The 13,615-nt window shown below is 37.7% G+C and overlaps 1 protein-coding gene across 1 annotated transcript in view; it reads right to left on the bottom strand.

Moving 5' to 3' along the window:
• The window catches only part of LOC134800220 (alpha-tocopherol transfer protein-like), a 284,102-nt gene that overhangs the window by 4,026 nt on the left and 266,461 nt on the right, over positions 1 to 13,615 (bottom strand). The window contains exons 2-5 of the mRNA XM_063772718.1: positions 4,146 to 4,405; positions 2,466 to 2,977; positions 1,449 to 1,602; positions 278 to 398 (exon numbers count right to left, since the gene is read on the bottom strand). Coding sequence (XP_063628788.1) covers positions 278 to 398; positions 1,449 to 1,602; positions 2,466 to 2,643 — 453 coding nt within the window. The 5' untranslated portion in view covers positions 2,644 to 2,977; positions 4,146 to 4,405. The remainder of the gene's footprint in view (positions 1 to 277; positions 399 to 1,448; positions 1,603 to 2,465; positions 2,978 to 4,145; positions 4,406 to 13,615) is intronic.

The following is a 13,615-nucleotide window of genomic DNA, read 5'->3' as shown; positions in this document are numbered from 1 at the left end:
ATATTTGAAAATCTTTATAAATATACACGGTGGCTAAAAAATAACTGCATTCCCATTGCCAGGGAGGTTTTGGGATTATACTGAGCAACTTTTACATGGGAACCATCCCGAAATCGCGAAAAAAAATTCACCTCGTATACAAAATGGACCAGCCAAAATGTATGAAACAGTCAAATTTTTTTTCGCGATTTCGGGGCTGGTGGTTGATTTTTTAGCCACCGTGTATGTAAATATCTATTATTTGACAATAATATAGGAAAAAAATCCAAAAACTTACAATAATTGAATACTTGATATAGTCTTTGATAAGGTCGGCACCCAATGGCACATTGCTGTTTATTTTAAATAAATTAACTCTGGCGTACTCAGGTGTCACGTCCGGCAGTGCTATGCTATTACTGAAACATTTAAATATTTCGAATAATAATAACATACTTCTACAATGACATTAAAGCTCTCCAAATGGCCTCTACGTATTGGATCTGTATCCCCACGCAAGCCTATAAGAGACCGGGATTTATAGGCCTGTGAAATGCATAACATACTTATTAACTCTCTTTATTTAGGTATTTATCTTCTTAGGCTAGGTCATTTATTTTTTTTAAGTTTTTATGTGCGCACGGCATGTCAAAACAGAAAAGTGAACACAAATATGTATATAAAAGTAAAATATGAAAACACTTACAAAAACAACACAAAAAATTATATAAACACATTATAAAAACCTAACCTATTTATTTTTAATATTAGTTAGGGGCAGTCCGGATGACTTGTCCAGATGGAAGACTGAAATTATTTTATGAACAAACATGCCAAAATAAAAATATTTACTTTATGGCATAATATAATGTGTGATTTTGACACTTCTATTTATAAATAAAAAGAAAGGGGTCAAAGACCAGGGCACGTAGACTTGCCCTGTGGTCTTGGACCTCTTTATTTATAGAAGTATCCTGTAGGAGGTCTATAATACGTACGTAACTAATAGAAAAGAACAACCCTAGAAAAATAAACTAGGTATTTTATTTTATTATTTCTTATACTTTTCTCTATATCACACAATTTAGTTGCATATTCACTTGAATTTTTTTTTTAATTGGCAGTAAATATCTCACTATACAAAAAAATCACGTAGCGTTTTTGCTGCCCATGGTTTGCTTTGAGTTCCCAAAGAGGAAGTAGATAATTTAAAATCAATTTAAGTTATAAAACAATTGTGTGATTCTGATAATATTATTTAGAAGTAAATGTAATTATAACAAAACTAAAAATCAGAGAATAACTCGGCGATTGCAATGATAATGGCAATAATTAGTTGATATTGATTTAGAAGTGCAATCGAAATACACTATATAAAGATTAATATAGTCCGATATTATAGAGGCGTAGCATTAGACATATTATGAGATTAACGAAATAAAGTCTGTAAAATATGATTCTCAACTCACAATACTTTAAAATATTCTCTGAAGGAATTGATGTCAACCGCGGTGAAGTACTGAGGCCAAATCGTTCTGAACGTGCATAACTTATCGAAGCATGATTTGGCTCGCTCCACAGACCCTTTGTTGAGAATTAGAAGCCTTTCCAAGTATTCGTCAGCTGCAAAAAAAGGAACTTGTATACATTTGCTCTTGAAGCGTTATTTTGGTAATTTAAAACTGCGAACTTCGCTGTTCGCATTAGGCCCGCTGACGTCCCCTGACCCCCTGGTTAAGATGCCATATTTAATGTGAAAAGCATTAACCAAAGAGATAGTTTGAGTTCCGGGGAAGAACATAGGATAATTTTTATCCCAATAAATTTCCCTTAAAAGTGAAAAGGAAGGTGTAGGATTGTATGGGTCACAATAACCGCTGAACCAATTTAGATGAAATCTACGTCTACATCTTTGATTTAGTTGAAAATGATACTACACTTGACTTAGAAACTAAACTTAAACAATTATTAACACAGCGCCCCCCGCCCCCCTCATCCTCCACCAGGATCAAACATCTGGGTGGCTCCACTTCAGTTGTTAAATACATTTGAAGAACACAAAGATTAATTCTGCCAAAGGAAATCTTTAATTCTGAGAACGCCGTAGTTGACCTTTTTATGTCCTGAGAACACTCGACTAATTAATTACCTAGTTATTTTGAATAACCAGTAATCTGACTACATATAGATGATCAAGTAAATCTTGCCAGTAGAAAAAGGCGCGAAATTCAAATTTTCTATGAAACAATATACCTTCGCGCCTACATTTTTCAAATTTGCCGCCTTTTTCTACTGACAAGATCTGCTTGACCAACTATAGTTAATTTAACAAGGACAGGCCACGCTTGACTAAATTGCGAACTAATTAATTATAAATTAATTAATTATAAATTAATTAATAGGGCTTAGTCAATTTGTGTAAAAATGTCCTATAATATTTATTTATTTATTTATAGATAGGGAACAACAAATAGATATCTACTTACGATAATCCTTCTTCTTGAAATAGTCCTGCTTTTGCAACCAATCTTTTAGTAACTGTATGGCTTCCTTTATCCTTTCAGGTTTTTCCAAATTGAACAATTTCCTAACTTCATATAATTGGTCGGGCTTCACTTTGAAAAAGCTAAGTACCGGTAACTCCTCTATAACGGTTACGCCCATGATGAAAAATATTCTGAATATTATTTATTTCAGAATATTTGTCTATTTTATTCAATAACCAATCGCCGACTGAATAGTGGAGGTCGTGTTTTGAAGTATTTAACAAATTAGCGTGTGTAAGGACGAATTTATTTAAACCAGTCTTGTCGATAGTGTTGTTAGAAGTCTAGCCTTGATGACTTTCAAACTCGAGTGTTGAAAGGTTTGAGCACATAATTGTAAGGGTTCAGGACATTGACATCTCGAGCTTTAAGTTTCTTAAGAGTTAGTCCTAAATACTCAAGCTGTACCGAACTCAAGCTTTAATAATTCGGGTCTTGAACGCTCACGCCATCTGTGGATTAAGAGCATTTTTTTTCACATTAGTAGCTTTCAGCTTTCAGTAGGTATCGGCCTGTCAGGCCGATACCGTCCGGCGGACTGTTAATCAGTGGGCCCCTTGGAAAGGGGACGGCCGTTTCTCCATACAAACTTAGTCCCCATTTTCCTCTCAAGATATTGGCATTATGGAAAATATTTTTACATAATTTGATGTATAATAACCATAACTAGCCCCTACGTTTGATTTTTTTCGATTTTCTGATTATTGTAAAAATTAGGAGCGGAAAAAAAATTGATATAAATTTTTAAAATGCTCCTAACTCTTATAATAATTACAAATTCGAAAAAAATAAAACGTAGAGGCATAGCTGTGTTTTATATAGGTACAATATATTGTATCAAAATAGTTTCACAATAATGTTAATATCTAGAGAGGAAAATCAGGGCGATTCGCGCGGGTCCTCCAGTTTTGTCTTAAAAACAGTAAGCAAAATTACAATATAACACAGGCTCCAATTTCACCACGGTGACAGGTGCGACAATTGTAAAACATCACTGTTGCTGACGTCACAGGCATCCATGGGCTACGGTTACCGCTTACCATCGGGCGGGCCGTATTCCTGTTTGCCACCATCATTGTTTTATTAAAAAAAACTTTATTATATCGGAAAAAAACCGATATTTCTCTTGCTAAGTTTATGACAATTGTCACAAGAAACACTACAATTGTCACGAAATTCCGACATATAACTCATTACCTGTCAAGAATTACCTACAATTCTTCTAAATCTTGACAATTGTCAGAAACTTCGCAAAAGAAATATCTGTTTTTTTCCGATATAATAAAGTTTTTTTAAATAATACAATGATGGTGGCAAACAGGAATACGGCCCGCCCGATGGTAAGTGGTAACCGTAGCCCATGGATGCCTGTGACGTCAGCAACAGTGATTTTACAATTGTCGCACCTGTCACCGTGGTGAAATTGGGGCCTAACTCTGGGATTCCGAGTGATCACTTTAACGCTTTAACTATCCCTCGCTTCCACTACCTACATGGATCGAAACGTACGTGCATTACTGGTAATGCACAAATGTATTAATAGGGGGTATTACTGCAATGTTCTACCGCCAGAGTGCAGCACTAAGCTAGCTAGTAAACCATAGAGTAACTTATACATACCGTGCGTTAAACTCTTTTTTGACAAGTTTTCACTGACAATTAAATATGACATTTATGCATCAAGGCGGATTGTTCACAGAGGGCCTATCGAGAAACGCAAAAATCGAAATTTAGCTATCCGCCTCTTTATCGCTCGAATATGCAAGAGTGATAGAGAGGTTAGATAACGAAATTTCGATTTTCTTGTTTCGTGGTAGACCCCCAGATTGTGATGGATAGTGGTAGTGGCGCCCCCTACGCAGAGTTTTGCGTAATATTCCCTATTAGAGTCATCTGTTTCTGAAGTCACGTAGACGTGACAGAGCTAGAGTCACACCAAACAAAGTTTGCAGCGGATTTGATAGCCCACGCAGTGTAAGTGTTATGTATACGTCATAATTTCATAGAAGTTTGACGTTTAAAATGACACTTGCACTGCGTGGGCTATCAAAATCGCTGCAGACTTTTTACGGTCTGACTATAGTTTGACGGTGCATGACATGTAATGCATGGACAGTAAAAGTGTTAAAATCGCGGGAGTTCGGAACTCCGTGGTACTGAGATTCCAGGCGGCCTAGCCAAGGTGACAATCGCTGTCGCTTCGCCATCGAATCGCTTTGTGTTTCGTTGTTGGGTTTCGTTCGCTACGGAGTGATAGCGATTGGGATTTTGTCTACGGGGCCAGTACTCTTGAGATTTTAGGATCTCGGGACTCTATAGTCCTGTGATTCTGGGACTGCGAAATTCTCGGACTCTTGCTTTTTACTTTCAGGCTAATAAGGTTCACAAAGTAGCGATTGTCATAACTCGAGTCTTGTAATTTACTTGAAGCAAAATTTCACAACACTATTTGCGGATGATGTCTTTTTTTAACTGTATTAGTTTCATAGTGTCAATAGTCTATTTGTCGACTTCGTGCTAACAACAACTCTCATAACCGGCCTGGGGGCCTAGCCAATATAACAACCATAGGTATATAGAGAAATGGCAAACGAAAAATAAAAATGTAGGTATCGCGATGTTAGATGTTACGAAAAGTCGCGCGACTATTTCCATATAATCTTTAAGTTTCGATTGGCATTTCCTATTAACGATTGTCATTTTGGATGGCCCCCAGTTCAATAGGGTGGTGGACCTTATATTTTTGCAAGTAAGTGTACAAATTATAAATAAATAAATATTAGGGAACATCTAACACAGATCAACCTAGCCCCAAACTAAGCAAAGCTTGTACTACGTAACGGGTGCTAGGCGACGATTATACATGCTTATATAGATAAATACATACTTATATACATAGAAAACACACATATACATGAACACTAATATTTGTTCCTGAGCCATGACTCAGCCATGTTCATCACACAAATAAATGCCCTTACTAGGATTCGAACCCAGGACCATCGGCTTCGCAGGCAGGGTCACTACCCACTAGGCCAGATCGATCGGCAATTGTCAGTTCAAAGTGTGCACATATCCTTCACGTGTAAAACTTTGATATATTACGATATACCATCATATATCGTCATTTTATGTGATTGAGTATGTAGGTGTGATTTTGCAGAAACATTGGCAATTTTGTAACAAGTCATTGCGAAATTTTATTTAAATTAAAGATATCTTCCAGCGCCTTATAGATACTTCAGATGACCAGAGGGCTGGTAGTTACCTCGGCCTACGGTAACGATGCCAGCCTCCTGGGCAACATAACGCATGAGGGCATTTTTAGGGTTCCATAGTTAACTAAGCTTCACCAAGTTGAATAATCGAGATATGACCACTGTACGAAGCCTCCCGGACAACGAATCCTACCCGTCTTCCCCTATCTCTCTAAAAAAATAGTTTAATAATAGAAAGATAAAGCCACCTGCCATTCTAGGGCCACAACACTAGGTTCTAATCTGTTTTTTTTTTATTTAGTAAAGTTAACACCGTAAGATACTTAATTCAGTTGCTAAACTTCGAACTCGGGTAAATCCATCGGGATTATGCGATTATGGTATTAAGAAAAGGTAATAGGGTAGATATTTGCTGAGAGGGTTTTACCCGATTTACCCGAGTTTTAAGTTTGAGCGACACAATTAACGTTTTTGGTGGGGGAGATAGTCGGACTCGTAAGCTTAAAACTATAGTCCCAGGTGGAAGAAAGCATTAAAGGATAACTCACGTTAGACCGGGCCGTGTCTGGGCCAGAGCTTCCGGCGCATCGGGAAAGCATCACGTGATCGCCTGTCATGTCACAGAAAAGCAAGCACAGGAACGTGATTCATCCTTAAAGGACTGATTTAGACGGCGCACGAACTCGCATTCGATTTTAGTTACATTGCGGACTGTTGGTTACGTCCAATTCAATCGACCGATAATAACCCGCAATGTAATGAAACTCGCATGCGAGTTCTGGCATCGTCTAAATGGTTAAAGTATCTTTTTTTTAATTTTTAACAAGCAGAAACGTCTGCGAACGATGCTATTAAGCTTAGAATAAATTTAAAACCTTGACCTATAATATGGTGGAAAGATTTGCTGGCTATGGATGAGGTCTTGGTGGCCCAGATGGCAGAGCGCTGGAGTATCGATCCAGTGGCCGTGAGTTCAAGTCTCACCCAGGTCAGTAATTTTTCCACTTTTAAATTTATTCTAAGCTTAACAGCATCGTTCGCAGACGTTTCTGCTTGTTAATATAATTAATAAAATACGTTCATGTTAACCGAAGACTATTTATTGTGTGTGACAGAACGACATGACAGCAATTCATATAAAAACATATTTGGAACACCACAGTTCCATATTTAAATCAACACTGTAGATGGCGCTGCTGGATATCATAAAACTACACCCCCACTATATCTAAGCATAGCCATCAGCATCATCAGCATTAAAAAAACAGCTTTAAAAAGAACTACACATACCTACTACTTAGGCACAAGTCCTAACTTCTCAACAAATCTAAAGTGCTTGACAAACCCTATACTCTTAGTTAATAAGTCAGCTGGCATCTCAGCTGTCGCTAAGTATTTTGCTTCTACCACAACTTTAGCTATTATATCCCTACTAAAGTGGTAACGTATGTCAACATGCTTCGACCTATTATGAAACACAGGGTTGGCCAATAACTTCAGAGCACTTTGGTTGTCATTATAAATTGTAATTAATGACATCTTATTTGTAATTTCATGGTACAATGACCTTAAGTACATAGCTTCTTTAATACACTCAGAAATACTAATATATTCTGATTCACAACTGCTCAAGGACACGCTATTCTGCTTCTTACTGCACCATGAAACTACACTGCCAGACAAAGTGAAACAAAATCCTGAATAGGACCTCCTATCAAGAACATTACTGCCCCAGTCAGCGTCAACAAACCCTGTAAGCTTTGAATCAGACTCGCTACTATACCTGAGGCAATAGTGTTTTGTTTTCTTGAGATAACGCAAAACACGTTTGGCATGAGCCCAGTGTTCTCTACCATGACAGTTATTAAACTGGCTCAGATACCCTACACTGAAAGCAATGTCAGGCCGTGTCAAAACCGCTAGGTACATGAGACTACCAATGAGTTGTTGATAAGGTAATTCAGTATCACAGCTCTCACCTTTATCTAAGTTCAATCTTTCCTCCATAGGAGTTTGAGCAGTGTTACAGTCTGTCATATTGAACTTATGCAACAACTTGTTAACATAATCCTCCTGATCTAAAGTTATTACATTATGTTCTTTATCAACACACACATTCATACCTAAGCACTGTTTGACCTGACCAAGATCTTTTAATTTAAAATGTGAAGACAGTACCTGTTTCAAACTTTTGGTTTCCTCTTCATTATTAGAAAACACAAAGAAATCATCGACATATAGAGCTACTACAGTCAAACCATTGTCATTTTTCACATATAAGCAAGGTTCAAGTTTAGACCTAGTATAACCATACTCGGTTAAGCAATCATCTACCCTCCTGTACCACGCCCTTGAGGATTGTTTGAGACCATATATGGCTCGCTTCAACTTAAGCACCTGTCCTTTACCTTCAGATGAAGGAAAGCCTTCTGGCTTCTCCATATAAATATCCTCCTCAAGATAGCCGTTCAGGAAAGCAGTAGTCACGTCTAAATGAGAAATATCTAAATTTAATTGAACCGACAAAGCAAATAAAAGTCTGAGAGTTGTATGCCTTACCACTGGCGCGAAGGTTTCGTCATAGTCCACTCCGTACTTCTGAGTATAGCCCTTGGCTACTAACCTGGCTCAGAACCGCACATTGCCCTCACTATCGTACTTCTTCTTAAGTACCCACTTGCACTTTACGACACTAGAGTCTTTTGGAACGCTGACAAGCTCCCAGGCCTGGTTGTCTTCGAAACTTTTCAACTCTTCTGCCATAGCTTGTCTCCATTGCTCTTTCTCTGGTCCGCGCAAAGCCTCTGATAGTGAAAGACCACTGGCATCATCCATCCTGCTAGCATCTGAACATAGATTTGAAATGCCATACCTTTCAGGCGCTTTTCTTTGTTCTGCTGTTCTCAGGACTGGACCGATCCTCTCAGGAGCAGGAACATTTTCAGGAACTGAAACACTCTCAGTTGTGGTGTCTGCATCCTCATACTCACTAGGGTTCATTGACTCAAAAGATGAATCAGTCAAAGTTCTAGAAATATCTGGACTCTCATCCCCCACTGAACTTTGACACCCTACTTCAGCTTTTTGTATTGCTTGTTGTTGAACTTCAATTTGGCAATACTCTTGTTTTTCAAAAACCTTTACATCCCTCGCTGTGAAAAATGTTCTCTTTTCAGGATCGAAAAGTCTATATCCTTTGACCCCTTCTGGGTAACCCATTAGGATAGCTTCCTTAGACTTTTTCTGCCACTTCAACCTTTTCTCTTTGGGGATGTGGACCATGACAGTACTGCCGAAGATTCTTAGGTGACTTAGGTCTGGCTTTGTCCCTGTCCACATTTCAAAAGGTGTTTTGTTGTTCAATCCTGAAGCTATTGTCCTGTTCCGTAGATAAACTGCACAACTACACGCTTCTGCCCAGAATTCTGTGGGTAGCTCGGAGTCAAATAACAGGCATCTAGCCTTCTCACACACCACACGATTCTGGCGCTCGCACAACCCATTTTGTTCAGGCGTATAAGGGTTCGTCCGTTGATGCAGTATCCCATTTACCTTCAGGAACTCGCTGAACTTCTTGCTGCAAAATTCAAGACCATTATCACTCCTTATAATCTTGATCTTTTTGTCAAGTTCATTCTCAACTTTAGCTTTAAATTCTTTGAAACAATCCAGAGCTTGACTTTTCTCTTTCAAAAAATATATAAATGCCATACGACTATAGTCATCCACAAATAGCAAATAATATCGTGATCCTCCAAGAGATGTCACTTCCATTGGACCAGCTATATCCATGTGGATAACATTCAGTAAATTGTCACTTCTATTGCAATTATTAGGAAATGGCAGTCTGCATTGTTTGCCTTCACAACATACCTTGCATTTACTGATGTCAATCTTGTCGCTAATACTGAAACCTTCCACTGCATCCTTCATTTTCGTCATGTATGAGCTGTTAACATGGGCGAGACGACGGTGCCAAGTCTCGGCAGACACTGCCATAGCAACGTTGGTCGTATTTTCTGGCATATTCAATTTGTAAACGCCGTTTGTCAAAGCAGCCGTAGCAACAAGCTGTCCACTTCTATTGTAAATCTTACAATCTTTCTTAGTGAAGTCTACTTTGTTACCTTTCTTTATCAGTTGGCTTACAGATAACAGGTTCGTAGTTAAACTCGGTACACATAAAACATCTTCAACAGTTATGTCGAATTCACTGTCGGGAGTCACAGTCGTAATCTGTACGTTTCCGGAGCACAACACTGGCATACATGCCTTATTTGCTGCAACTATCTCGCGAGTAGCCGGCTCGTACGATGCATTCATAACCCAACTTTCATTTGCCGTAAAATGGGTACTAGCGCCGCTATCAATGTAGTAATCATTTTTCTTAAAGTCGGCACTTAAAAACACAGCACTGAATGCATTCGACTGTTTACGGGTAGTATTTTTTTCGATATTTGGGCACTGATTTCGATAATGCCCCGGGACCTTGCATCGAAAGCATTTCACATTGACAGTTCTGACTTTTGACATTTCGCCGCCATCCTGTTTACCACAGACAATCTTTGTTTTATTCTTCTTGTTATGTTGGTAACTTGACGTACTCGCGAACGCACTCTCAGTCTCGTTCCCATTCCTTGTCAAATTTGAATTTTTCTCTTCCATGTCTAAAAGTTTTGTTTTGATGGCATCTGTCGTGATAGAAATGCCGGAATGCTCTATTGCCATGATCATTGGGGAATATTTCTCAGGCAAACCTGCTAATAATAGCGAGCCGATCCATTCATCACTAATGGCAAAACCCGTACCACTTAATTTTTGACCATTTTCAACCATTTTCGTTACGTATTCTGTCATCGAAGTTGAATTTTCGAGTCTTATGGAAATTAAATTTCGCAACAACGTAATTTTTCTGGCGAAACCAGAGTCATCAAATAAGCTTTTGAGTTTAGTCCATAATTCAAACGTAGTTTTGATGCCTTTTACATGGACATACAAGGAAGGGTCGATTGTCAAAATCAATTTTGCACGGGCTTTTTCGTCATCTGCAACTTCTGTACCCGTAGCTTCTGGCTTACGCGTAATAAACTTCTGCGTGCCCTCTAGGATAAGAAAATTCTCTGCAGCGAAAACCCATTCACAATAGTTCTCTCGGCCACGTAACTTGGGCACATTCGTCACATAGTTTGGTGGCGACATCTTCGGATTTCTGTCACAGATCACACTCACAATATATCACACACGATACACTATAAACTGGCAATCTAATACTTGACTAACCCCCCGTATTTATCACTTTAAATCGCCCATAACCTATAATTAATAAAATACGTTCATGTTAACCGAAGACTATTTATTGTGTGTGACAGAACGACATGACAGCAATTCATATAAAAACATATTTGGAACACCACAGTTCCATATTTAAATCAACACTGTAGATGGCGCTGCTGGATATCATAAAACTACAGTTAATAATTAAAATTAGTATGGGTAGCACATCGTAACTGGTGAATTTCCAATATGACTTGGAACTCCGGTAGCCGTTTAAGAAGTGTAACACTCTTGCGGTAGATGTCGCTAAGGGTCCCCTAGATCTATAATATGGTGGAAAGATTTGCTGGCTATGTATGAGGTCTTGGTGGCTCAGATGGCAGAGCGCTGGAGTATCGATCCAGAGGCCGTGAGCTCAAGTCTCACCCAGGACAGTAATTTTTCCACTTTTAAATTTAGATTTGGTTAAAGTATCAACTAAACTGCCAATGAATAACATATTTTTCATTTAATTTTCTACAACAGATGCTTTTGAATTATCTTACTCGTAATTACAGTTTTCTATTTATATGAGGTGCAAATTGCATGTACTCGTATTATGCTAAGTTTGATGTTTTCTTCTGGATGGAATTATACTTTATAAATTTATTAGTGAACTGAGCCGGATTCATTTTTCATTTTTTTTCATTTATTCACAAGCAATATGTACATCGCATTGGAAATTATACATAAAAATTGGCTAACACAAAAGAAATACAATAACATACAAGGAAAGGAATACACGTTAATTTACCCAACTATCACAAAAGTAATAAACTAATTAAAAAAATACAATAAAATATGAACAAGGATTACCTACACGTTAATTAACAAAAGTAATTTACTAATAAAAAAAAAAAAAAAAAAACAATTACATAAAAATATAAAATGTCAGTCTTAACTTATAAATCTAAAAAACTACAAATATGTCAATTAATGGTCAATTACGGAATAATTATATATTATCTATATTGTCATATGAATAATTCTAAGTAGAGTGTATATATTTAATGTCAATTCAATAAATAATTTCAATTAGTAGGCTGACAAAATTCTTCCACTGAGTACAAACACTTGCTTAGCAAAAAAGCCTTGAGCTTGGTTTTAAACATGTTCACATTGACGATCATCTTCAATTCAACCGGTAATCTATTAAAGAGAATAATGGCCTGATAGCTTGCTGAGTGCTTCACTACTTTAAGCTTAGCCGTGATTGTTTGTGGCAAGTCTTTTCTCCTAGTAGCTAGACGGAGTTCTCTGTCTTCTGGAGTTTCTATAATAAAAATAGACTTAATTAAATCTGTTAGTACCACCAAGATATACAGACTAGGAACAGTGAGAATTTCATATTCCAAGAAATAGCTCTTACAAGACTCTGTCTGTGGTAATCTAGCTATCGTTCTTATTGCTCTTTTTTGAGCCACAAAAGCTGTTTGTATATTGTACTTGTAACTGTTAGGGGCCCACTGATTACCAGTTCGCCGGACGATATCGGCCTGTCAGTTCAACGCAAAATTTGACAGCTCCGAATAACTGACAGGCTGATATCGTCCGGCGAACTGGTAATCTGTGGGCTCCTTAGTGGAGAGATAGGGTTAAATTTTGCTCAATAAATCTGATCCATTTATCACCAAATTCTTCTAAATATTTTCTGCTTATCTTTTTTAACTACGGTATCCAAACTTAATTAACGGATGTTCTGAATACATGCCTTTAGATTTGTCAGTGGGATGTGTCATGTAGGCTATAAAAAAACGAAAAACCGTATAGCATAAATAAAACTCAATACCTATATTTGTTACTTTTAATTTGCATTTTAACCAAAATCAACATCCAAACACATTTAATATTTAGCCCTTTCAGACCCATCTAAATAAAAATACGGGCATAATTATAAATAATTAGATATATGTCTAATTTACACAATCATGGCACTAGACATCATTTCGATTTAAACAAATCTAGATTTTTGTCTTGTCTTCGATTTACAAGTCTGAAAGGGTAAAACTACCAATAGTTGTAACATAACCATGTAAAGCCCACCAAACAAAATTTTCCTGTTTTTAATTTGAACCTTGTTGTAAATAAGATGCTTTTAAAAATGTAATGAAACAGAAATGCTATTTTATTTGGTTTATGAAAGGTTCCAATTAGATTGAACCGGAGTATACATTGTAATATTTGTAATGTACATTGGGCCTAGGATAAACATAATGCATAGCAAAATATACTTAATGGCTCCTCTACACGATGGCCCAGCGCTGGACTAGCGAGATGACCATGCGATGGTTGAGAGCACGCACTATGGAATGGGCAACGTGTAGATGCGTACACACCATCGCTGGCACACTACCTTTGATGTGCTGAGTAAAAACCGACACCGTGGCCATCCCATCGTCACCCCGCCGCGCCATAAGCCATCCGACATCACTACCATCATTACCTACGAGGGTAGTGAGGGTAGAGGGTAGTGGTAGCCAGCATATACAGAGGTATACGCTGGCTTAGTGGACCACTATGATGGCCCATCGTGTAGAGGAGCCATATTTCAAAGGGTCA

Source organism: Cydia splendana, chromosome 19 (genome assembly GCF_910591565.1).
Source record: "Cydia splendana chromosome 19, ilCydSple1.2, whole genome shotgun sequence".
Classification (NCBI taxonomy): domain Eukaryota; kingdom Metazoa; phylum Arthropoda; class Insecta; order Lepidoptera; family Tortricidae; genus Cydia; species Cydia splendana.
This window is presented reverse-complemented; position numbering and strand designations above follow the sequence as displayed.